The sequence below is a fragment of the Salvelinus alpinus genome, chromosome 32, assembly GCF_045679555.1.
Source record: "Salvelinus alpinus chromosome 32, SLU_Salpinus.1, whole genome shotgun sequence".
NCBI lineage: Eukaryota > Metazoa > Chordata > Actinopteri > Salmoniformes > Salmonidae > Salvelinus > Salvelinus alpinus.
Window position 1 is genome coordinate 17,024,458 of NC_092117.1, and position 27,178 is coordinate 17,051,635.

The following is a 27,178-nucleotide window of genomic DNA, read 5'->3' on the forward strand; positions in this document are numbered from 1 at the left end:
CCTGATTCACACAGTCTCCTCTGAACAGTTGATGTTGAGATGTGTCTGTTACTTGAACTCTGTGAAGCATTTATTTGGGATGCAATTTCTTAAGCTTATAACTCTAATGAACTTATCCTCTGCAGCAGAGGTAACTCTGGGTCTTCCTTTCCTGTTGCGGTCCTCATGAGAGCCAGTTTCATCATAGCGCTAGATTGTTTTTGCGACTGCACTTGAAGAAACTTTTAAAGGTCTTGAAATCTTCCAGATTACTTTAAGACATGAAGGTCAGTCAATTCTCTTTGCATATTTGAGCTGTTCATGCCATAATATGGACTTGGTTTTTTACCAAATAGGGCTATCTTCTGTATACCACCCCTACCTTGTAACAACACAACTGATTGGCTCAAACACATTAAGGAAAGAAAGAATTTTGACAAATGAACTTAAGGCACACCTGTTAATTGAAATGCATTCCAGGAGACTACCTCATGAAGCTGGTTGAGAGAATTCCAAGAGTGTGCAAAGCTGTCATCAAGGCAAAGGGTGGCTACTTTGAATAATCTCAAATATATTTTGATTTGTTTAACACTTTTTTGGTTACTACATGATTACATGTGTTATTTCATATTTTTGATGTCACTATTATTCTACAATGTAGAAAATAAAGAAAAACCATAGAATGAGTTGGTGTCCAAACTTTTGACTAGTACTGTAAGTAATTTAACTTGCCATGTCAAAGTCGACTGAATTGAATTTGAAAAAAGAGAGAGAGACGAGCAAACCTGACAACAGAGAAGTAACAGAAAAGTAGATGGGCAAGATGGGAGTGAAGAAAATACAGACAGACAAAGGAACCATGAAAAAGGAAAGGCACTTTAACAAAAAAGGTGAGGGGGAGAAGGACAACATGAAAGCAAAGAGAAACACAGCCTTATTTCAAATACTCCAACTACCCACACAATGAATACGTAGGCCTACACATTTGACCTACCTACCAATTAGTCTAGCTAGTTCGACCCCTACGGCTTTGAACTACTGTCAGAACTAGCAGGAGCCATCAAAAAGGCTAAACTGATGCCCATCCCCCGACAAAGCTAGGCACCAGATGATTTATTAGAGACTTGAACCAGACAGACCGTGTGAATTCAGTCGGAGTTTGAACAGGAACAGCTGTTATCAAGAACAAACAGCTGTCCTGTCTGAACAGCAGGCAGCCCAGATACCATGCTGCCTTACACTCTCCTATACAACCCATATGCACGCAAAGGTGCCGGGTCCAAACGTGTCTCATCACAACTGGGTCCAAAGTGACATGGGAAGAGGAACTGTGTTGTGATGGGTGCTGGTCAAATGCAGATGCACACAGAGGGGTTCATTATTACTAAACACACACAGAGAGAGGGAGGCGAGAGGATACTGGTCGGTCTGTGGACGTCTGAAGGTGTCTGGGAGGTGGGCTTCGTACAGCTGTTTGGCCTTGTTGTTCCCCATGTCTACCATACTCTACACACACGGGAGAGAGAGATAACAGCCTTGAATATATCATTAGACATCTCTAGCTTCATAATGCATCACATATTCAAGCAGAGGGCAAGGTCTTCAAAACAAATGGAATTAAAAGAAAGTGAGAAAGTGTCACCACAACTGCTTTGAAATGTTATATTTACATTTCAGTTTGTACTTGGTAATGACACACATACACAAACAGGCAGGCAGGCAGGCAGGCAGGCAGGCAGGCCCCCCCCTCCCCCCACCCCCACCACACACACAGAAGATGAGGAGAATGATGGATTTGATAGGAGGAATGAATGAGCTAAAGTTGGAATAATTACCCATCAGGAATTAATTAGCCATTAAAACAGCAATTAACATTCAGAGAGAGAGATGCAAGCTCCATCTACCCTGACAGACAACTCCTCAACAAACCACAGACAGGCCTACACTTTGGGTTTAATTTATCCCACCCCCCATCCTCAAACACACAATTTTTTCTTCATCTGTCTAATTCACACACACACACTCAGCCGCAACCAAAACACCCCAAAAACCACCCACAGACCTCATTGTCCGTCACACACCCCCATAAAACGCACACCCCATGGTACCTGGATCTGTTCTTGGGTCCATTGGTCCAGGTTGACAGATTTGACTCTGGAGATGTGGACGCCCAGGTTCCTGTGGATGCCAGCACAGCGGATACACATGAAGACCCCCAGGTTCCACGACGCCCATCGCGGACCTACACAGAGGCAGACACACAGTTATTATTCTGCTACTGTACCAACTCCAGGAGTGTAACAGTTTTTGTTCCAGCCCAGCATTAAAACACTGATTCATTCAATTAGGCTAAGCGTGGTCCAGACTAAAGAGCATTGATTAGCTGATTAGTCAGAACCCCCTGCCAAAGATCAACCACTGACTGACTATAGACCTGATCAGCCAACCTAACAACCCCCCCCCACACACACACACACACCCCTGGAGCCTCGGTGAGTGACAGTGTAGCTTTCAAACTAGTGGAGACAAGCAGCCAAGCTTGAAATTAAGGCCACTGCCATCAAACTGAGGACAGGGCTTGGTGTGTGTGTGTGTGTGTTCGTAGAACAGGGAAGCTGGTGGCCGTAGATGACAGTTCTCCAGAAGACACTGACAGGTCGTCTCAGCATCTTCCTACTCCTGGCCTTGTCTGTGTCACCATTGTTCAAAGCTGTGGAAAATTAAATCCACCCAATCAATGACAAAGTGCTTGAGGAACAAGTTGCAGTAGATCAAGTTGCACTCAGCCACTGATACAGGGTTAGGCTAGATATGTGTCACCCCCCTGAACTGATCTAAGATCTGATAGGCCTGCTAATCCTAACCAATAGGGCCTAAAGGTTAGTGTTAGCAGGCCTATCTGATCTTAGATTTGTGGGTAGGGGGACAAGTTCTACCTCCAGCACTGGAGAACAGCGCTCTGCTGCTCCCTGGTGGTGGCTGGATGCAGTGCAGTCCAGGTTAGGTTGCAAGGCTGTGGCACTAGTCCCAGGGAAGGCCAGCCGTGTTCAGTAGTGTTCAGTAGAGTCAGTTCGGTAGAGTCGGTTTCATTCGAGGAATGAACCAAAGCATTTCGGTTCGACATGATGCGGTTCGACGTATTAACATTTGTTGCATAAAGACATTCACTTAATCCATTGCTGACGGGTGTCTGAGCTGGATCTGTCGGAGCCGACTCCTCTGAACTGTGTGTTAATGATGTCTATGGTGAATGCAGGCACCTGGTCCTGTATCCACAAAGCATCTCAGATTACCAGAGCTGATCTAGGATCTGTCTATATTAGTCTTATTCATTATGAACTAAAAGGCAAGACTCATCCTAGATCAGCACTGCTACTCAGATGCTTTGTGGATACTGGCGCTGAGCCATAGGGCAGACTGGGCATCTACCACCACATTATCAGATAACATTCAAATTACTAGGTTACTTCTGTCCCCTGAAGAAAATGAAGTAACACAACGTATTGGGTTGAGAGATCATAAAATGAGGCTTCCTCTACATCGATTCCCTGACTTTCACCCACTGAGATATTGGGCTTCTGGCACCACCTATTGGTGATAAGAGGAACAGTAGGCAGGCCTCATGAGGACACAGCGAAGATGGGAGAGGCTTCTTAACTTCAAGAGCCATACAATATATGGGCTTCGGCTCCCACAGGCACGCAGAGGGAGAGAGGGGTATCCAGGGGGGGGGGGGGGTCAGAACAACCCTCTGTGCCCATCTGGCCCTCTTGCCAAGCTTGCGTGCCAACACAGAGAAAATCATGCCAGCGCAGAGAGAGTGCCCCTGCCATGCCAGATGATAGCCCACCAATAAGCACATGCTACGGTCCCAGCACAAGTAGGATAGTCTAATGATCGAAAAGGAAAGCACTCTGTTCTAGCCTAGGCTTATATGCCTTGAGACACAGCAACGGTAGAGGTATACACAAACATTTGTTCACCACACCCTGAGAATTTAGGGCAGTGTGCACACAGTGTTTACAGGCACAGAGACAGGCAGGCAGGGTGGAATTACAGCTGAGCAGCTCAGGTGAGTCACTCATCACACTGCAGTAGTCAAAGCTACAGGCCAACACCCCATCTATTCACCATTATTGCAGGTCTGTCACGCATAGTCCTGGCTGTCTAGGAACACACACAACCTAGCCCTCTCCCCGTTTCACTGCAGAGGTGGAAATGAAATGAGAGGCATTCTTCCTGTGTGGTCTGGATTTAGTAGGCTAGGCACAACAAAGCCAACTGATAGTGTATGTGTGTATGATCAGATGGAGCTTGATGATGTAACCTATGAGCCACACCCACCTGGCCTGGGCCAGCCTATCAGAGGGCTGCCCTTCCAGTCATGGGTTAACATGCCTCTGGGGTGTGTGTTGAGAGAGATGCCATCGCCCTCTTGCTAATACTAACTTCAGCACAAGCACAAAGGGCAGAGACGTGGTATTGAGAGACCTATTGATAGAAAGAGAGACAGTGCAACATGTCTGTGCCAGCTTGCGTATTTGACTAAATAGTGAGTGAAGCGAGAGTGCCTCAGGCCCTTGTTACTCAGTGACGTCTGAAGTCAAATGACTATCAACTCTTACTGCAGCATGACAACACGGAGGAAGACAGCAGCTGAAAATATCTTCCTCTGATTGCAGAGAAGAGTTGACCTCTAAGCCTGATGAAGGTCTTACCACTAATTCCCAAGTGTATAGTCCAGACTCCAAACAACCCCAGCTCTGATCTCAAAGGCATGGATACTGGTAAAGCAACATGGTGGAGACTGTCCTGAAACCTGAGTTGTAGGTGGGAAGCCATTAAAACAGAAACACACTGCTTTGCCCCATCTTGTAGGCCATGGAAGGAGAAGCAGTGAAGGATGCTGGGTAATTTTCCTTTCCCATTGTGTGGACACTGGAGAGATAGAAACCAGAGCTTAGGCAATGAGAAGATAGAGAGAGACAGTATGGGGAGAGGAGATAAGCAAAACCCTAGTATAGAACGATCCCTCTCTCTCTCCCGCTTTCCTTCCATTTTCTCTAACACAGTGCTAACAAATATGAGCTGACAGCATCATATCACAATCATAACACATAGGCTATGCACACGCACACACACAATTTACAGGAACAATGCCTCACGATACACACACACACACCACACACAGGAGCATGTGAGCCATTCACACAGGCACGCACGCATGCAGACACACTTACAAACACAAAGTGGGCGGACGAAGAGATGGACGAAGAGATGGATGCAGTGTGAGCATTTACATATACAGCACCCAAGGATGCAGCTTGAGTGGAGCTTTCACTTAATAAACAAACACTGACACTTCCTTTTACCTGACTGAGCTATAATGCAACGTTACATAAAGCAGGATTACATAGGCTACGAATAGAAAGCAAATAGAACCATTCTGCAGATTAGAGCCTGTCCAGGATCCATTAGCCATGGGTGGGTGTCTTGTGCACAAATTTGATAACACACTCCTGGGATAATACCAATGTAGGCTATACAATATATTGTATTCAGACGGAGGAGAATCTGGAATTTGAAAGAGCAATGTGTAGTGTGTGCCGGGTCAACTTTTGTGTTTGACAAAGGATAGTGCAAAGTTGTCACCTGTCACCTGTCCTCTCCCTGGATGCATCCCTCATTTTACAGCATCATCCATAAACGGTGCTGTTCATTGGCCCTTTCTGTCAATCAAACAACCAGCATCCCCAACCACGTGAAAACCAGTCTGGACTGGACTCTCTCGGAGCTATGGCAACTACAGTCACGTCTCAAAAGCCTAACTTTGAGACCAACCAGAGAAACTCGAGGGCAAAGCAAGGACCCAGTAGTATGAAATATGGCCACGTCATGCTGTTGACTGATCATTGCTCGCATGGTCATGGTCAACACACTGGCAGCTGATAGTGAAATAAAAATAGGGACTGTCCATAAACGAAAGGTAAATGTTAGCAAAACACGTCATCATGACGCAAGAGGCATTCATTAATCACAGATGGGTGGTTCGTTGAACTGAATCAAAACCTGCTTGACAGTCACTGCTACATCAGCATTGTATTATCCGCCCATATTGGCTTGTGTGCTGGCAATACTGGAGACTGATTACCCTCCGTTATCGTAGACTGGTCCCCCGACATTGTTTTCCGCTCATAAATAAATTGGAGGGAAGGACATCGGAGCCAATACCTGCTTTTTGTGTTGCTTCCATCGTGCTAGGCTAGCAAGCTAACAAACCTGTCAAATGGAATGACCGGTGTACCTTGGCTAGCTAGCCAATGTCTGTTAGCTTGCTCATTCACACTCAGGCAGAAGTCAAACTCCCATGTGTGGCTGGATGGGATGGCGTATATGGAACCACAACCACTAGGTGGGTTAACCTAGCTTCACTGTCTATATTTCAGCAGCTGAGATTACCTTTAGCCTCGCAGTCAGCGCAGTGCTTGTTGTCGTCCTCTCGGAGCATTTTGGACAGAATGGCCTGATGCTGCTCATTCAGTTTCTGGGCTTTCTCTCTCTCCGACCGCGTCGACATCGCTCAACAAGTTATGGTGCACTGTTCCTAAATAAAACCCCTACTGTACCCTTACCATCTGTGTCTAATATAAATGCATTAAAGGAAGACCATCCCTGGGTATGTGCAGCTTACTACAACCGTACTGCTCGCAGCCAAGCTCAATATGGGGGCTGTGTTCCGCTAGCAGTACCAATGAGTCGTCACTAGTTACCCCAGCCATAAATGTATAAACCACGCCTATTTCTACAATTTATATTCCTAAAAACTGATTTGAAACATAACATTAACCCGAACCTTCAACACACTGCTAACCTTGTGCCTAACCTTAAATAAAGACCGAAAGGCAAATTGTTTGCTTTCATGAATGTTTACGATACAGCCAATTTTGACTTTGTGGCTGTGTTAACTAATGGCAACCGTACAGACATGGGAACATCCGGCTTTGAATCTTTAAACTCCGTTGACTTTTATTTGCAATAAAGTGTAACTGCATACAATGGCTGTGTTCGAGAGCATTAAAACCGTGATATATCATGGGTAAATTGTGATTGACTGACATCTACAAATAATATTGAATAGTTATTTATGATGCAAGGTGATTTGTAGCTCAGTCAGTCACCTTTAAAGTCGGCTGCGTGCCCATCACGTCTGCGAGGTCGAACGCGCCCATCATCTCTCAGGCTCCTCACTATACTGCCACCTACTGGTGGGATAAGTTTAGACATCATCTCTCAGGCCCCTCTCTATACTGCAAGCTACTGGTGGGTAAGTTTAGACCATCTCTCAGGCCTATTTCTCAGGCCTCTCTTCAATGCCAAGACCCCTCAATGATATGACTATACTGCCACCTATTGGAGGGATGAGTTTTCGGTTTTGAATAAAATGGTCTGAATGAATCTTATCAGAGGGTAACTTTTTGACAGCAACCCTTTTGATTTAAACAAAACGTTCAATACATATCTGACCACGAAAGAAGTGGTCAGAAAGTGACTTTTTGAACCTGAATGCCAAAACATTCAGGAGATAAAGGGTCTCAGTTGACCCATTTTGAATACCCCACCATACCATAAGGCATCCATTTCTTCATCACCTGAAAAGATAAACAGTTGAGTTTGATATAATTTAAAAGCTTACAAACAGTGTTGTCTCGTGATTGATAGGGTTAATGTGCAATGTGTTATCTTAAAATTGATGTGTAATCTGTTGACGTTGGAACTGTGGGAAAACAGTGCTCTGCAATAAAACAGTGGCGGGGGCGAAGGACACTGTGTACCGGTGTCCTAGCGAGATAACGTAAACTCACTCACTTTTGTACATCGCCTTGGTCTGTACAATTGACCTTATTTTAGCGCCCCAAAAACGTAATACTTCCAGATCAACTGTAATGTCAATACCATTGTAAAGCACAATTTCTCCCCTTTCCAACAGAATCAATTACATGACCCCCACGCTGCCCGTTTCTGCATAATTCAACAAGCCAATGAGCTCCGTCGGGTCTTTAAAAAAATGGCAGGTGGGGAAGCGAAACTAATGCGTGATAGTGAGAAGGAGATGTTGTGTGCGAAAATTGCTTTTTTTCACTCGATCTGTCCAACTTATCACCTTATCGCCTCTAAAATGTAAATAAAACACTATAAAGAGTTTATATAATGTGTCATTACATACCTATTTGAAGGTTTGTGTCGAATTTGAATCAGGTTTTTAGGGCGGTGCTAAAGTGATCTTAGAAGTAAACAGCGGCTTTGAGAATGATGATCGCATGCAATGATAATGCAAAAAATGACTAGGTATCCCCCCTTACCCCCGTCACTGTCCATTTCTTGTTTTTAAACGATGACAAGTGCTACACCTGGTGGGGAGAGATTGTAAGACAGAAATAGTTGCTTTATGCGTGCTGTACGTTACGACATGACACATCACGATGTAACGGAGGGTCCGTTTTTTTCAACTTTTCTCCAATACTATAGAGCCATTACCATGTCGAATAGAAACGTAGTTCACACCCCTGATTTTGAAGTCAACACAGTCGCTACAGTCATATTAGTTTTCTTGGTAGCCTCGTATGAATGTTGCAATTGCGCACATTTGTACGGAATGGGGTGAGTTTACGTTAGCTAGTTCCTTCCCTCGCTGTAACGTTAACAGACCTCCCGGAAAACAGTGCTCGGCCGGCGGGAGCGAAGGACACTGTGTACCGGTGTCCTAGCGAGCTAGCTAGCTCCTTCCCTCGTTGTAACGTTAACAGACCTGGCGGAAAACAGTGCTCGGCAGGCGGGGGCGAAGGACACTGTGCACCGGTCATGGGTTCATTGTGTATTAGTTTAGATCTAGTGTGTTGTCAGTCGTATGGACACGATCCTCTCTGAGGTAAACAGAAAAAATTATCCGCTTCATGTGACAGGCCCGGAAGTGACGATCCTGGCGTTGGAGAGGGGCCTGAGAGATGATGTACAGTTCCTTCGGAAAGTATTCAGACCACTTTACTTTTTCCAGATTTTGTTACGTTACAGCCTTATTCTAAAATTGATTGAATTGTTTCCCCCCCTCGTAAATCTACACACAATACCCTATAATGACAAAGCAAAAACAGGTTTTTAGACATTTTTGCAAATTTATATTAAAAAAAACGGAAATATCACATTTACATAAGTATTCAGACCCTTTCCTCAGTACTTTGTTGAAGCACCTTTAGCAGCGATTAAAGCATTGATTATTCTTGGGTATGACGCTACAAGCTTGTCACACCTGTATTTGGCGACTTTCTCCCATTCTTCTCTGCAGATCCTCTCAAGCTCTGTCAGGTTGGATGGGGAGCGTTGCTCCACAGCTATTTCCAGGTTTCTCCAGAGATGTTCAATCGGGTCCAGGCTCTGGCTGTGCCACTCAAGGACATTGAGACTTTTCCCAAAGCTACTCCTGCGTTCTCTTGGCCAAATGCTTAGGGTCGTTGTCCTGTTGGAAGGTGAACCTTTGCTCCAGTCTGAGGTCCTGAGCACTCTGGAGCAGGATTCCATCAAGGATCTCTCTGTACTTTGCTCTGTTAATCTTTGCCTCGATCCTGACTAGTCTCCCAGTTCCTGCCGCTGAAAAACATCCCAACAGCATGATGCTGCCACCACCATGCTTCACCGTAGGGATAGTGCAAGGTTTCCTCCAGACGTGATGCTTGGCATTCAGGCCAAAGAGTTCAATCTTGGTGTCATCAGACCAGAAAATCTTGTTTCTCATGGTCTGAGAGTCTTTAGGTGCCTTTTGGCAAACTCCAAGCTGGCTGTCATGTACCTTTTACTGAGGAGTGGCTTCCATCTGGCTACTCTACCATAAAGACCTGCTTGGTGGAGTTCTGCAGAGAGGGTTGTCCTTCTGGAAGGTTCTCCCATCTCCACAGAGGAACTCTAGAGCTCTGTCAGAGTGACCATCAGGTTCTTGGTCACCTCCCTGACCAAGGCCATTCTCCCCTGATTGCTCAGTTTGGGCGGGCAGCCAGCTCTAGGAAGAGTTTTAGTGGTTCCAAACATCTTCCATTTAAAAATGATGGAGGGCATTGTGCTCTTGGGGACCTACAATGCTGCAGAAATATTTTGGTACCCTTCCCCAGATCTGTGCCTCGACACAATCCTGTCTCGGAGCTCTACGGACAATTCCTTCTTCCTCATGGCTTGTTTTTTTCTCTGACATGCACTGTCAACTGTGGGACCTTATATAGACAGGTGTGTGCCTTTCCAAATCATGTCCAATCAATAGAATTTACAACAGGTGGATTCCAATCAAGTTGTAGAAACATCTCAAGGATGATCAATGGAAACAGGATGCACCTAAGCTGAATTCCGAGTCTCATTGCAAAGGGGCTGAATACTTATATAAATAAGGTATTTCTGTTTTTAATTTGTAATGCATTTGCAAAAATTCTAAAAAACTGTTTTTGCTTTGTCATTATGGGGTATTGTGTGTAGATTGCTGAGGATTTTCATTTATTTAATCCATTTTAGAATAAGGCTGCAATGTAACAAAATTTGATAAAAGTCAAGGGGTCTGAATACTTTCCGAAGGCACCGTATGCAGCTGGACCCCTCTCTTTTTTTGAGGTAGCCAGTGCTCCCAAATGCTGCTAGCAGAACACAGCAGCAAAGGACTGTTTCCAACTATAGGACCCAATCACAGTAATAGTTCCGAGACAGCTGACAAGAGCCCTGTTCAATTACATAAAAATCTTTCCTCTCCTCAGGAATTCAGATAATTGATAAGATGACAGCAAAGGAACCATCCTCCAGGTTTCTCCAATTCAAACTTTGAGATATTCATATTTATTATGTTGTATAAATTAATGTGCCATTTTATTTCAGAATCTAGACATAGTCCATATTTAAAGCACAATATAAAGAGTATAATGACACCAAGATATTGTCTGTGTCACAAATCATATCAGAATAAAATGTTTATTTTATTCTATTGAGCCATTTACTTTATGTTCGTATTCTCATCTTTTATTATTTCATTTTGTTGTTGCATTGTCGAGAAGGAACCTGCAAGTAAGCATTTCGTTGGACAGTGTATACCATGTGTATATTCTGTAGGCTATATAAGTCTAATAAAAACTTGAAACGTAACTACCGTATAAGTCTACAAAGGGCCTAAAATGAGCTAGATCTACTCAGGGTTTTCTAATGCTAGGCGGCTTCAGTTCGCTTCCCACTCCAGCTCAGGCTTCATCCGTACGACGACGGTGGACATGACTCGCTAGCAGGCTTGTAACTGCGCATGTATGTCGCACATCGCTCGTCGAATGCGGAACTCTTTATTGAGACAATGATGAAACGTGAATCCGTGGGCAAGTCAGTGACACGTTTGTGCCTAAATTAAAGTTATCTTGAAAATGCAGCAGGCTATCGTGTGAAGAAGACTTTTAGAAGTGCCATCTTTATTTTATTACTTTGGTGTGCTTTGACGTGGTATCAATGCACAAGCACCCTTTTCCCCACTCCTATGTATCCATAAAATCGTACAGAAGTTTTACTGTGCGTGAAGTTTCAAATGCATTTGTAATCACTAAATGATTCATGTGATAGATATTTGATCATTACTATTATTTAACACACAAAACACATTTGATTAATACAATATTTAATGATTTGTCTTACTCAAATGAAGTAGAAGATGACAATCTGATTTCAGGGAGGGAATCTGATTTCATTGGTCCTCAACTGGCGGCACAGACACTTCATAGAGCCCCACAATGGAGGTGTCATAATGTTCATAAAACCTAGTGACCAAACAGGGACATTTTTCCAGTTGTTTTTCCACCTTTCATTTTTCCCACAGGGGATTCTGGAAACACCTAAAATAAGGGCTCTGTTTCATATAGGCTTACCCTGGCGTGGCATGTAAATCTCTCTCGGACAACGGGACTTTTATCAATATATTCGGCTCTATTTACTCTCAGATTTGAAAACGCTAATTAGCATCAAAGTAGACATCATGCAAGACTACAAATCCCTGCAAACTCCTGCATGTCATTTCCAGCTGACACCTTTGCTAACAGGTACTGTGTCAATTTAAAACTTGCACAAGACAGTTCACAGAATTGTCAATTTAAAGACATTTAGCCAATTTATTCATTACTACATTTAGCCAACATTCGATAGTTAATCCAGAGATTCTTACCTTTTGGCTCAATTTGGCAGTCTCGTCCAGATCATCATGGCATTTGTGGTTCTTTATGATAGCCACATTAGCACCTAATTAGCGGTAAAAAAAAAAAAACTATTTTGATAAGGCACCTTGTCCGAGGGAGATTTACACAGTTATCAAAACCTCATGCCAAGGTAAGCCTACACAAACACAGCCCTTATTTTAAGTGTTTTCCCTTCTGGAAAAATTGATGGTGAAAAAACAATAGGAACCATTTCCCTGTTTGACCACTAGGTTTTATGGGTATTATGACTATTAAATGTAGTAATGTGGCCTTCAAAACAACTGGGACCTCGGAAATCTCCGGTCATCCAACCCGGAATTCCACTCAGGCCTCTTTCTAGAGCTTCGACTTTCTGTCCTGAAGATCACGGATGTCATGATTTGACCTCATCTTGAAAGCACCATAAGCCCTGAGTTAGCCTGCCCTGGAGCAGGTTAGATCTGAAGGATTCGTTGCCATATAAATGTACCTGGCTCAAAGGTGAGCCACTTTCGTGGGACCGGTTATCCCAAGTTGAACTCAGAGTTGACCAAGGTCACTTTGCATACTCCTCAAACTACATTCGTAGAATAGGGCTCAGGATGCATCGGTTTCCAAAATAGCACACACTGACAGATATACTGTAGGGTAAACAGAGATACCGTGGGGTATAAATATTACCAGGGCAAGCCTGTGCCACATACACACAGAGTAATAATATATACCCTTTCTGTTCGATAGACAGTGGCAAGGCAGTGGTGAGGTACAATAAAGAAAGTAACAATGACCAAACTGGTTCCTCTTTATTTCATGATAATGAACACAATTTATTTCTTAACATTACAGCTGAAAGTGTCAGGTAAACTCTTGTCAAGTCAGGATCAACTTCAGCACATTATTAACACTAAAGGGGACCACAAACTCTTCCCTGTCAATCAATTCCTGACAATTAAAACAGCTGAGGAATGGGGCTGGAGAAACATTACCACTTTCAAATTCATAGGCATAGCTATGGATGCAAGTACTGACCAGCCATAAGATGAAGGCTATACAGTGTTCGTAAACAAACATTGGAATAAAAAATAAAAAAGGTTTCTAATGGGTCACGACAGTTGAACGAAGCTCGTGAGGCATTTATAAGTTATATTTAAGCAATAAGGCACAAGGGGGTGTGGTATATGGCCAATATACCACGGCTAAGGGCTGTTCTTAACACGACGCAACGCAGAGTGCCTGGATACAGCCCTTAACTGTGGTATATTGGCCATATACCACAAACCCGAGGTGTCTTACTGCAATTATAAACTGGTTACCAACGTACAGTACCTGTCAAAAATTTGGACATGCCTACTCATTCAAGGGTTTCTTTATTTTGACTTTTTTCTACATTGTAGAATAATAGTGAAGATATCAAAACTATGAAATAACACATGAAATGTAGTAACCAAAAAAGTATTAAACAAATAAAAACATTGTAGCAAGTTCAAGGGTGTGGGGTTTCCATGTTACCAAGTTCAATAACCAAACACGCACAAGGAGCACAACTAGAACACAAATGGGACATTTATTATGGAGTTTTGCACACTGGGGAAAGGGGGGAATTCACCAACCATTTCACAGTCCACAATCCATTCTCGTTGTCCGTGCCGTTCTCCAGGGGTAATCCTAAAACTCAGGTCCTCAGCCAAACCGGTTTAGTAGACAGTGGGGGTGGGCAGACAGTCCAGGTCACACAGCTATTTCTCTCACGGCACACGCTTCACTCTCCATTCTCTGCCCTTTTGTGCAGGCCGCTTCCTCTTTTATCCCCAAGTACTCCCTGGCTTAATGACCCACAGGCTCGCCTCGTTGGGGCAGGAAGTCCATATAAGGCTCGGGGGGGGGGGGGAGCAAGCGTGCTGAAAGACATCTCCCTTCAATAACCACTCCCCTCACCTCCCCCTGCCATCTGCCACAATATATTTCATATTTTAGATTCTTCAGAGTAGCCACCCTTTGCCTTGATGACAGATTTGCACACTCTTGGCATTCTCTCAACCAGCTTCATGAGTAATGTATTTCCAACAGTCTTGAAGGAGCACTTGTTGGCTGCTTTTCCTTCATTCTGCGGTCCAACTCATTCCAAACCATCTCAATTGGATTGAGGTCGGGTGATTGTGGAGGCCAGGTCATCTGATTCAGCACTCCATCACTCTCCTTTTTGGTCAAATAGCCCTTACACAGCCTGGAGGTGTGTTGGGTCATTGTCCTGTTGACAAACAAATTACAGTCCCACAAAGCGCAAACCAGATGGGATGGTGTATCAGTGCAGAATGCTGTGGTAGCCATGCTGGTTAAGTTCTCCTTGAATTCTAAATAAATCACTGACAGTGTCCCCAACAAAGCACCATCACACCTCCTCCTCCATGCCTCATGGTGGGAACTACACATGCGGAGATCCTCCCTTCACCTACTCTGTGTCTCACAAAGACACGGCCGTTGGAACCAAAATTCTCATATTTGGACTCATTAGACCAAAGGACAGATTTACACCAGTCTAATGTCCATTGCTTGTGTTTGGCCCAAGCAAGTCTTCTTATTGTTGTCATTTTGTAGTGGTTTCTTTGCAGCAATTCGACCATGAAGGCCTGATTCAACCGGACTCCACTGAAGTTGATGTTGAGATGAGTCTGTTACTTGAACTCTGTTAAGCATTTATTTTAGCTGCAACTTCTGAGGCTGGTAACTCTAATGAACTTATCCTCTGCAGCAGAGGTAACTCTCGGTCTTCCTTTCCTGTGGCAGTCCTCATGAGAGCCAGTTTCAGATGGTTTTTGCGATTGCATTTGAAGAAATTTTCAAAGTTCTGGAAATGTTCTTGATTGACTGACCTTCATGTCTTAAAGTAACAATGGAATGTTGTTTCTCTTTGCTTACTTGAGCTGTTCTTGCAATAATATGGACATGGTCTTTTACCAAATAGGGCTATCTTCTGTATACAACCCCTACCTTGTCACAACACAACTGATTGGCTCAAATGCATTAAGAAGGAAAGAAATTCCACAAATGAATTTTTAACAAGGCACACCTGTTAATTGAAATGCATTACAGGTGACTACCTCATGAAGCTGCCAAGAATGTGCAAAGCTGTCATCGAGGCCAAAATTGAATCAAATGTAATTTGCAACATGCGCCGAATACAACAGATGTAGATCTTACAGTGAAATGCTTACTTACAAGCCCTTAACCAAAAATGCAGTTTTAAGAAAATACTAAAATATATATATTTTTTAAATAAGAGATAAGAATAACAAATACATAAAGAGCAGCAGTAAATTACAATAGCGGAGCTATATACAAGGGGTACCAGTACAAAGTCAATGTGCAGGGGTACCGGTGTCGAGGTAATTGAGGTAATATGTACATGTAGGTAGAGTTATTAAAGTGACTGCATAGATAATAACAGAGAGTAGCAGCAGCATAGAAGGGGGGGGGGGGGGGACAATGCAAATAGTCTGGGTAGCCATTTGATTAGCTGTTCAGGAGTTTTATGGCTTGGGGGTAGAAGCTGTTTAGAAGCCTCTTGGGCCTTCCTCTGACACAGCCTGGTATAGTGGTCCTGGATGGCAGGAAGCTTGGCCCCGGTGATGTACTGGGGCATACGCACTACCCTCTGTAGTGCCTTGTGGTCGGAGGCCGAGCAGTCGCCATACCAGGCAGTGATGCAACCCGTCAGGATGCTCTCGATGCTGCAGCTGTAAAACCTTTTGAGGATCTGAGGACCCATGCCAAATATTTTCAGTCTCCTGAGGGGAAATAGGTTTTGTCGTGCCCTCTTCACGACTGTCTTGGTGTGCTTGGACCATGTAAGTTTGTTGGTGATGTGGACACCAAGGAACTTGAAACTCTCAACCTGCTCCACTACAACCCCGTCGATGAGAAAGGGGGCATGCTCGGGTCCCTTTTCCTGTAGTCCACAATCATCTCCTTTGTCTTGATCACGTTGAGGGAGAGGTTGTTGTCCTTGCACCACACGGTCAGGTCTCTGACCTCCTCCCTATAGACTGTCTCATTGTTGTCGGTGATCAGGCCTACCACTGTTGTGTCATCAGCAAACTTAATGATGGTGTTGGAGCCATGCCTGGCCATGCATTCATGAGTGAACAGAGTACAGGAGGGGACTGAGCACGCACCCCTGAGGGGCCCCGTGTTGAGGATCGGCGTGGCGGATGTGTTGTTACCTACCCTTACCACCTGGGGGTGGCCTGTCAGGAAGTCCAGAATCCAGTTGCAGAGGGAGGTGTTTAGTCCCAGGTTCCTTAGCTTAGTGATGAGCTTTGAGGGCACTATAGTGTTGAACGCTGTAGTCAATGAATAGCATTCTCACGTAGGTGTTCCTTTTGTCCAGGTGTGAAAGGGCAGTTTGGAGTGCAATAGAGACTGCATCATCTGTGGATCTGTTGGTGCGGTATGCAAATTGGAGTGGGTCTAGGGTTTCTGGGATAATGGTGTCACTCAATGGCGCCGGAGGAGATGGCCGCCGTTTTACGGTCTCCTAAACAATTGTGCTATTATGTGTTTTTTTTCGCGATATTTGTAAATTATTTTGTACATACTGTTTCTGCAACCGTATCTCACAGAAGAATAGAGCTTCTGGATATCAGGACAGCGATCACTCACCTCGGATTAGACACATATTTCTTCAACAACAACAACAACAACAAGCAGGACTCACACGATATTCTCCAAACACCCCACAGGGCAGACATCCCAATTATTTGCAAAAGGAAGCCACGCAGAGGACGAAGAGCCGGATGCCTCGTCCGAACCCGCAGAAGGCAACTAGGAAAGCTGCCGTTACCGTCAATATTACTCGCCAACGTGCAATCATTGGACAATAAACTAGACGAGGTACGATCACAAATATCCTTCCAACGGGACATCAAAAACGGTAATATCCTATGCTTCACGGAATCGTGGCTGAATGACGACATGGATATTCAGCTAGCGGGATACACGCTGCACCGGCAAGATAGAACAGCACACTCCAGTAAGATGAGGGGGGGGGGGGGGGGGGGGTCTGTGCATATTTGTAAACAACAGCTGGTGCACGAAATCTAAGGAAGTCTCTAGATTTTAGATTTTGCTCGCCTGAAGTAGAGTATATTGTGATAAATTGCAGTCCACACTACTTGCCTAGAGAGTTCTCAGCTATAACACAGACAGATGCTGGCACTAAGACCGCACTCAGTCAGCTGTATAAGGAAATAATCATTCTTCCGTTGACATTGAGGAATACACCACATCAGTCACTGGCTTTATCAATAAGTGCATTGAGGACGTCGTCCCCACAGTGACTGTACGTACATACCCCAACCAGAAGCCATGGATTACAGGCAACATTCGCACTGAGCTAAAGGGTAGAGCTGCCGCTTTCAAGGTGCAGTACTCTAACCCGGAACCTTACAAGAAATCCCGCTATGCCCTGCGACGAACCATCAAACAGGCAAAGCGTCAATACAGGGCAAAGATTGAATCATACTACACCGGCTCCGACGCTCGTCGGATGTGGCAGGGCTTGCCAACTATTACAGACTACAAAGGGAAGCACAGCCGTGAGCTGCCCAGTGACACGAGCCTACCAGACGAGCTAAATCACTTCTATGCTCGCTTCGAGGCAAGCAACACTGAGGCATGCATGAGAGCATCAGCTGTTCCGGACGACTGTGTGATCACGCTCTCCGTAGCCGACGTGAGTAAGACCTTTAAACAGGTCAACATACACAAGGCTGCGGGGCAAGACGGATTACCAGGACGTGTGCTCCGGGCATGTGCTGACCAACTGGCAGGTGTCTTCACTGACATTTTCAACATGTCCCTGATTGAGTCTGTAATACCAACATGCTTCAAGCAGACCACCATAGTCCCTAGTCCCGCTATGAGCGGTGGCCAGTCCTCTTCTGGCTGTGCCGGGTGGAGATTATAACAGAACATGGCCAAGATGTTCAAATGTTCATAAATGACCAACATGGTCAAATAATAATAATCACAGTAGTTGTCGAGGGTGCAACAAGTCAGCACCTCAGGAGTAAATGTCAAGTGGCTTTTCATAGCCGATCATTGAGAGTATCTCTACCGCTCCTGCTGTCTATAGAGAGTTGAAAACAGCAGGTCTGGGACAGGTAGCACGTCCGGTGAACAGGTCAGGGTTCCATAGCCGCAAGGCAGAACAGTTGAAACTGGAGCAGCAGCACGGCCAGGTGGACTGGGGACAGCAAGGAGTCATCATGCCAGGTAGTCCTGAGGCATGGTCCTAGGGCGCAGGTCCTCCGAGAGAGAGAAAGAAAGAAAGAGAGAAAGAAAGAAAGAATTAGAGAGAGCATACTTAAATTCACACAGGACACCGGATAAGACAGGAGAAACACTCCAGATATAACAGACTGATCCTAGCCCCCCGACACATAAACTACTGCAGCATAAATACTGGAGGCTGAGACAGAAGGGGTCAGGAGACACTGTGGCCCCATCCGATGATAGCCCCGGACAGGGCCAAACAGGCAGGATATAACACCACCCACTTTACCAAAGCACAGCCCCCACACCACTAGAGGGAAACCTTCAACCACCAACATATCATCCTGAGACAAGGCCGAGAGTAGCCCACAAAGATCTCCGCCACGGCACAACCCAAGGGGGGGCGCCAACCCAGACAGGAAGACCACGTCAGCGACTCAACCCACTCAAGTGACGCACCCCTCCTAGGGACAGCATGGAAGAACACCAGTAAGCCAGTGACTCAGCCCCTGTAATAGGGTTAGAGGCAGAGAATCCCAGTGGAGAGAGGGCCAGGCAGAGACAGCAAGGGCGGTTCGTTGCTCCAGAGACTTTCCGTTCACCTTCACACTCCTGGGCCAGACTACACTCAATCGTATGACCTACTGAAGAGATGAGTTTTCAGTAAAGACTTAAAGGTTGAGACCGAGTCTGCGTCTCTCACATGAGTAGGCAGACCATTCCATAAAAATGGAGCTCTATAGGAGAAAGCCCTGCCTCCAGCTGTTTGCTTAGACATTCTAGGGACGATTAGGAGGCCTGCGTCTTGTGACCATAGCGTACGTGTATGTACTGTATGTACGGCAGGACCAAATCGGAAAGATAGGTAGGAGCAAGCCCATTGTAATGCTTTGTAGGTTAGCAGTAAAACCTTGAAATCAGCCCTTGCCTTAACAGGAAGCCAGTGTAGGGAGGCTAGCACTGGAGTAATATGATCATATTTTTTGGTTCTAGTCAGGATTCTAGCAGCAGTATTTAGCACTAAAAAAGCTGTCCTTGAAACAGTCTTGATATGTTTGTCAAAAGAGAGATCAGGGTCCAGAGTAACGCCGAGGTCCTTCACAGTTTTATTTGAGACGACTGTACAACCATCAAGATGAATTGTCAGATTCAACGTACAGTCACTTTTTGGGGGGACGTCCTCAATGCACTTATTGATAAAGCCAGTGACTGATGTGGTGTACTCCTGAATGCAATCAGAAGAATCCCAGAACATATTCCAGTCTGTGCTAGCAAACAGTCCTGTAGTGTAGCATCTGCTTCATCTGACCACTTTTTTATAGACCGAGTCACAGGTGCTTCCTGCTTGAATTTTTGCTTGTAAGCAGGAATCAGGAGGATATAATTATAGTCAGATTTGCCAAATGGAGGGCAAGGGAGAGCTTTGTATGCGTCTCTGTGTGTGGAGTAAAGGTGGTCTAGAATTTTTTTCTCTCTGGTTGCACATTTAACATGCTGATAGAAATGAGGTGAAACTGATTTAAGTTTCCCTGCACTAAAGTCCCCGGCCACTAGGAGCGCCGCCACTTTGAAAAATCTCAAATATAAAATGTATTTTGATTTGTTTAACACTTTTTTGGTTACTACATGATTCCATATGTGTTATTTCATAGGTTTGTTGTCTTCACTATTATTCTACAAAGTAGAAAATAGTAAAAATAAAGAAAAACCCTTGAATAAGTAGGTGTGTCCAAACTCTTGACCAGTACTGTAATTAAAGCAGTAAAAATAAATATTTTGTCATACCTGTGGTATACGGTCTGATATACCACGGCTCTCAGCCAATCAGCATTCAGGGATCGAACCACCCAGCTTATAATCTTTAAGAAACAATGGGTATATATCATTAATTTAATAAGATATACTGCTATCTCTGGCTGCAAATGATAGACAACAGTTTCACGTCTGAAAAAGGTAAAGTTGAAAATTGGTCAAAGTTCAGATGAGGTTAGAGGTACCTCTCTGATAATCAGTGATTGGTATGCTATGCTTATGCTATGCAGGATGTTTAACTTGTGTGGATATATCCAACTCCCCATAGATGGGTTGACAACATCACAAACACGATGTACGTACTTCCATGGGGCAGAAGTCAGTTTGTTGTTGTGATTCTGGATGGCCAGATTGCTAGCAATGACTAGAATGACAAGAAACTGCCATGTGGGGAATCGTAAATGGCTAGTTTTATCTTGTTATTGATACCATGTCTTGTTTTGAGATGTTTTGACTGATTTCCCGTCAATGCTAATATGGCTAAATTTCGCTAGCTTACCAACAACTTGTAATGATGTATTTTCGAAGTTTCATTTATGTATGTTTTCAATAAACATACAAGACGGAATACAGCTTTCATGTTGTCAACAATCTAAGCCAACCCCATCTGTTTTGCCCCATGGTTGCGTACTTCTCGTTTTTGTTGCTAAACAACCAACCCGTCTAATATACAAGTCATTTTTTTCTCACCACTAGGTGTCTCTCTTTACCATGACACTAGCTATTCCTATTCCACTCTTTTCAACAGTTTCTATCTGATGTGTCAATGTAAAAAATCAGTTTCTATAAATTTCTACTGCAAATTCAAACAAATACAGTAGCCTCCTTTTGTAATTAGGCCTACTCCGTTAAAAACATTCCACGGCACAATATGAAATATTTATTGATATTCACTGTCCATCAGTGATACATGTATAACTGATTATTGAATAATTCTGCCTCATGACCATAGTACAAAAATATAGAGCGTGCCAGCTTGTAGTCTTAAACCCTGGAAATTACCTCTGGTTCGTTCAGCCATTTCTATGGGGGAAATTAATGGGAAAATAATAGGGTTTTGAGATAAACACTGAAAATAAGGTATGAGGTTAATACAAGCTTAGGAGATCTCATACGTTTTGTTCTATGAGATAATATCAGTCAGTTAACATGACCTTCGTGAATTATAAAGCCTTTATGTGCTTTTTAAAATTACCTAAATGCTTCCAAATTTTACAAAAAGGGATGTTAGCTGATGAAGATGATCTCATAGAACAAAACGTATAAGATTTCATAAGCCTGTGTTTACCACAGACCTTGTTTTCGGTGATTATCCCAAAATCCTCCAAAAACCCATTAATTCCTACATAGGCTTTGTCCAACAAACCATGGCGGAGTTAGCGACTGGAACGAGCTGCAACAAACACTCAAACTCGACAGTTTTATCTCAATCTCTTCATTCAAAGACTCAATCATGGGCACTCTTACTGACAGTTGTGGCTGCTTTGCGTGACGTATTGTTGTCTCTACCTTCTTGCCCTTTGTTCTGTTGTCTGTGCCCAACAATGTTTGTACAATGTTTTGTGCTGCTTCCATGTTGTGCTGCTGCCATGTTGTGTTGCTACCATGTTGTTGTCATGTTGTGTTGCTACCATGCTGTGTTGACATGTGTTGCTGTCATGCTATGTTGTCTTAGGTCTCTCTTTATGTAGTGTTGTGTTGTCTCTCTTGTTGTGATGTGTGTTTTGTCCTATATTTTTATTACATTTATTTTTATTATTAATCCCAGGCCCCCGTCCCCGCTGGAGGCCTTTCGCCTTTTAGTAGGCCGTCATTGTAAATAAGAATTTGTTCTTAACTGACTTGTCTAGTTAAATAAAGGTTACATAAAATAACATTTAAAAAAGTTAGGGCCTACAAAAAGATGCCATTATTTAATTTAACTAGGCAAGTCAGTTAAGAACAAATTCTTATTTACAATTACGGCCTAGGAACAGCGGGTTAACTGCCTTGTTCAGGAGCAGAACGACATATTTTTACCTTGTCAGCTCGGGGATTTGATCTGCAATTTTTTGGTTACTGGCCCAACACTCTAACCACTAGGCTACCTGCCCCTCCCCCAGGTAGCAGGTACTATTTGTCTATTACCACGTCATAATCCAAAATAACATTTAAAAAATATTACATAGGCCTATTTTGAAGCTACTGATTTGTTTTAATGACAAAAATATAAATTATGAGGTTGTATAGTTTATGTTTTTGTCATTTAAAAACATCAGTAGCTTCAAAATAGGCTGATGTAATATTATTTAAATCTCTGTCTGGCTGTGGGTCAAGGTGGTCCAACCATAGAGGTCCAACTCAGCTGACTCCTGGGGCCTGTTGCACAAAACTAGGATAAGGGATTAAGCCAGGATATCTTGGTGATCCTGGCTCAATTGATCCGTAATCCGGTTGCACTAAAGATGGATAGGGGGCAGGAGGATATGTTATGGTATAAATTACCATGGAGATTTATTCTGTGGAGCTAGCCTGCTCCAGACCAGGCTAAATTCCAGGATCTATTTAATCTCATCCCTAATGTCAGTCAGCAGTCACCACAAATGGAAACCAATAGTTATTTCACTGCTCACTATACATTGTTATCACATATAACTAGACCCACTGTTATTATTTAAACGTTTGTGATCATTAATTTCAATGATTTTGGATAAAAAATGATTTTTAGATGATGTTGCTATCATTAGATAATTTACAGTTTCCCATAGACTATAAGGCTATATATAAAATGATAGAATATTAGGGCCACAGAGGGGGAAAAAACACAAGTCATAATATTGTAACCAGTTGTTTTAAAGGAGGACAGTTGTTAAAATGACAGATGTGGGGCATTTCGTGAAATTGTACTTCAGTATGGTTTCATAAACAAAGACATGCTGATGTGCCAGAATATTAAGTATCACATTGTCATAAGTATCAAAACTGTAAAAACAATATGTAGCTTTTCTGCAGAAAGTTTATTTAAATTTATGACTTTATCCTTTTTCTTCAGTGTGGCCCTAGTACTCTGTCATATAAACAAATACACATTCCATATGAATATAAAAACACAATGTGTAACATTATGTTCCTTTATTGAATAAGGACAAAACAAAGCAGGTAAACCATCAGCTCCTTTCGAAACTGAAGTCACAGTGACTCTACAAGATGGAAAGCACAGAATCCAAGCATATTATACAAAATGATACATACACATTCAAAGGTCTGTATATAACACACCCTGCATGTCTGCACACTAAAATAAATGCAGGACAAATCCATACACATCAACTGAACAGACAAATGAATGGATGCAGTAGCCTCCCTGCAGCCTTGTATTACACACAGTATACCGCACAAACATCATAAGAGGCCAAATTCGTCAAAAAACGAACCCAAAAAAACCCAAATTCCTCTGCCACCGCAGGACATATTTAACCAAAATTGAAAGCACACATACTAACTAAAATAATTCAACACATATTGGTCCCTCAGCAGCCGACCACTGTCGTCATCAGGGAAGATTGCCGGATTGTCCCAGTCCATGGCTGGTGGCACTCTGGGGGCCCTCTCCTTCCTCAGGCAGGCCACATTGTGGAGGACAGCACAAGCCACAGTAATATCACATGCCCTAACAGGGCTGACCCTTAATTTGTGAAGGCAGTGAAAGCGTGCCTTCAGGAGGCCAAAGGTCATTTCAACTCTGGCCCTGGTCCTGGCATGGGCATGGTTGTAGGCCTGCTGTGCTTCCTGGGGGTCTGTGAAAGGTGTCAGGAGAAAAGGCTGGCAGCCATACCCCCTGTCTCCCAGCAACACACCAGAGAATTCACCTGTCAACACAAAATCTCATCATTACTACCTCATAAACACAGTGATATTCTTGACACAGCCATGATGGTTATAAATAGGGGTTGTGTGGCTTACCTTGTGATAGGCACTGATAGCTTTCAGAGGCCCGAAAGATTCTGGAGTCATGGACTGAGCCAGGCCATTTTGCCACAACATTGCTGATCACACAGTCAGCATTGCAGACCATCTGAAATCATAAGATGAGGAATATTACACCAATCAATGCACATCACTGGCAATGCAGAGTGTTCGTCAATGGACAATATCAAAAAGTTATGTTCACCTGAACATTAATGCTGTGAAAGGATTTCCTATTCACAAAATCGGCCTCATGGGCACCTGAGGGGGCTTTTATCCTTATGTGTGTGCAGTCCACTGCACCAATGACATTGGGGAAACCTGTCACACAAAGTAATGAGTATCCTACTATGTGTTAACAGTTGTCCTGTAATTTGTAGATCCTCTTACCTGCAATCCTATAGAACTCCTCTTTGATGTCACAGAGTCTTCTGTGGCCAGGGAAGGAGATGAAGACATCTGCTAATGCTTTGATAGCCAGACACACACTCCTTATTGTGCGGCAAATTGTGGCCTTGTTCAGCTGTTCTGCATCCCCCACTGAGTACAGGAAGGCTCCACTAGCAAAAAAGCGCAAGGCCACACAAACCATTTGCTCCACACTCAGTGCATGGCTCCGTGCAGTGCGGTGCTTAATCCTGGGACCCAGTAGTCTGCATAGATACCTGATGCCATCTGCAGAAAACCTGTATCTTTCATATAGATGGTCATCAGGGAAGGCCAGTGGGTCCAACCGGTCCCTAAAGACCCTTTCTCGCCTGAAGGCTCTCCTCAGCACAAGTGCTTCTTCATCCACCACATCTCGCACGAATGGGCATGCCATTGTCAGAGCAGAAAGGAACACACAATTTTGGGCCTTCATATAGGCTAGTGGCCACACCTGGTGCTGGGGGGGTGGGCAAAAGAGGGCGATGCCTTATAACGATGACTTGGTTGTACTGATTGCTGGGAAAATAAAAAAAACCTTAGAAAGATGCCACCGTCCTGTGTGCTCACAATAAGAGCTCATATGTCATGGCTCACTTGACTTTACGAGAATATACCTAATTTTTATTTTGAGCTGTGTCATCTTCTTGGAGCTGGGGGAGGAAAGAAAAATAATGATTAATACATTTGTGTTACAGTTAGCATACAGTGTACATTGAAGGCATATCTCACCTCCCTCTCAAGTTTTTTTATTTCAAGGTCCAGTTTCCTAATTGTCCTCTTTTTTATTTCGGACTCCAGTGCAAGATTTTCCATCTTTTTCTTCTTGTACTGAATGTCTATGTCTGCCAGTTCTATTTGGCGCCGGAGGGGGTTGCCATACAACTTTCTGATAGCTTGTGAGCTCTGTGAACACAATACAATTAGCGCAGCTGGAATTTGGCAGGATGTGGTGTCCTTTTATTAATACGCACTATGTTGCCAGGCTGGTTTTCCCACTGTATAGCATCTGGGTCCTGTAAAAGAAATTCGATTTTTTGATTTTGATGAGGACTCCTCACCATTGTAGAGTAAATAGTACTTTCACAGTCTTAACATGATACCTCATGCCTTCTGGAATCCAGAGAGATGGTCTCCTCCTCATCATCGTCTCCATCATGTGCTGTTGCTGCTGCACTGGGGCCTTCACCCTATCACATTTAATCGGATTCATATTGAAGCTAGTAGACAAGACATGCCAGGCCTACAGTATGCCTTTGATGGAGTACTCACTGGATCAGCATCGTCTGGTGCTTGTGCTGGTGGCTCTAACAGGAACACAGTGCTGCCAGACACTGCAAGGCAATAGGTAAACCAAAGTCAGACAGTCCAAATTGATTCAATATGAATGTGGTTGTATCCCATGTAGAGATGGAAGGACATACCTTGAATGAAGCGGGTGGCATCTTGGGAGGAACCTATGCTCGTCTCTTTCCCCCCAGGGATCCCCTCTAAGACGGGCCTGCCTTTATTTAGCTCCAAGGCCATGTCCTCTGCTGGGGTAAGGTCAGCCTTTGGTGACCCACCACCCGTGCCTTGTCTGTGGGTATTCTTTTTCACTGCTAAAACAGTACAGACAATGTGTGAGCAGGCACCTTCTGGGTACAATATATGCTTGTGCTTTGTTAAATATTAGTCAGGGACCATACCATTCTGCAGAATGTTCTTGTATTTGATTTTGACCTGCTGCCATGTCCGTTTTGGCCCGTTCATGTTTAATCTACACACACACACACACACACACACACACATTTAATGGAGTCACACTGCAAAAAATTACTTGGTATTTTTGTCTTGTTTTCAGTAAAAATATCAAAAAATTTATCATAGCTTTATACAGTGTGATGGAGTTACTTTACACAATTTCACTCATATCTGCAGTGCATTTCAATTAAAAATTTAACCGTTTCATAATTACAGTACAACTGCATTTTTGGAGATGTGAATTAAATATTTGAATTGTAATTGTGATGTTTCAGCGGAGCGGTGAGTGTGTAATTGTGCACTACTTACGCATTCAGGCGGTCTGCAATACTTTGCCACGCTTTTTCTCTTTGCTTTATCACTGTGGCGGTGTTGCCTTTCCTCTTAATTATATCTTTTACCTCCTCGTATGCCTCCATGAGGATTTGTGCTTCCGACGGGGAAAAGTACGCGGCTCTAGTTGCCATGGTAAATCAGTTAATCTGTGATCTGTGGCGGGGTCTATTTGAGTGAGCCGTGAGCGCGCACCTATCCAGGATTGGTTTCACCTGGCTTAATGAATCCGTGTCTGCTCATCCTGGCTTGGTCTTTGTGCAACCAATTAAGCCTGGACGCACATGTTTTGGCTTCATTGAGCTCAGCTGAGTCATTTATCCCGGATGTCTTAATTCTACTTTTGTGCAACAGGCCCCTGGGCTGAGAAGATTAGTCATGTCATGTTGACTTGGCCATGGAAAGGTGAGATTCATTACACTCTCAACCCAGTAGGT

At 43.7% G+C, this 27,178-nt stretch overlaps 2 protein-coding genes across 9 annotated transcripts in view; both read right to left on the minus strand.

Annotated features, from left to right (window-relative positions):
- The window catches only part of smap1 (small ArfGAP 1), an 82,531-nt gene extending 75,695 nt beyond the window's left edge, over positions 1-6,836 (minus strand). For all 8 annotated transcript variants that reach the window (XM_071380359.1, XM_071380357.1, XM_071380358.1 and 5 more), the window contains exons 1-3: positions 6,439-6,836; positions 2,088-2,221; positions 1,400-1,485 (exon numbers count right to left, since the gene is read on the minus strand). In XM_071380359.1, coding sequence (XP_071236460.1) covers positions 1,400-1,485; positions 2,088-2,221; positions 6,439-6,556 — 338 coding nt within the window. In that variant the 5' untranslated portion in view covers positions 6,557-6,836. The remainder of the gene's footprint in view (positions 1-1,399; positions 1,486-2,087; positions 2,222-6,438) is intronic.
- Positions 6,837-23,367: 16,531 nt separating this feature from the next.
- LOC139562130 (putative nuclease HARBI1) lies at positions 23,368-27,099 on the minus strand. The gene is made up of 11 exons (XM_071379496.1): positions 26,354-27,099; positions 26,090-26,266; positions 25,938-25,999; positions 25,769-25,855; positions 25,640-25,681; positions 25,398-25,571; positions 25,283-25,318; positions 24,630-25,184; positions 24,445-24,560; positions 24,237-24,348; positions 23,368-24,142 (listed from the first exon to the last, which is right to left on the minus strand). Exons 8-11 carry the CDS (start codon positions 25,099-25,101, stop codon positions 23,772-23,774), a joined length of 1,071 nt encoding a protein of 356 aa, XP_071235597.1. The 5' UTR covers positions 25,102-25,184; positions 25,283-25,318; positions 25,398-25,571; positions 25,640-25,681; positions 25,769-25,855; positions 25,938-25,999; positions 26,090-26,266; positions 26,354-27,099; the 3' UTR covers positions 23,368-23,771.
- Between the last annotated feature and the right edge of the window lie 79 nt (positions 27,100-27,178).

What these genes read in the sequence shown, in the direction of transcription:
- LOC139562130 (XM_071379496.1), bottom strand. Translation starts at nt 25,101, where the DNA reads ATGAAGGCCCAAAATTGTGTGTTCCTTTCTGCTCTGACAATGGCATGC. An exon ending in GGAGTTCTATAGGATTGCAG is followed by an intron (nt 24,561 to 24,629) that starts GTAAGAGGATCT and finishes TTTGTGTGACAG; the next exon opens with GTTTCCCCAATGTCATTGGT. An exon ending in TTCACAGCATTAATGTTCAG is followed by an intron (nt 24,349 to 24,444) that starts GTGAACATAACT and finishes TTATGATTTCAG; the next exon opens with ATGGTCTGCAATGCTGACTG.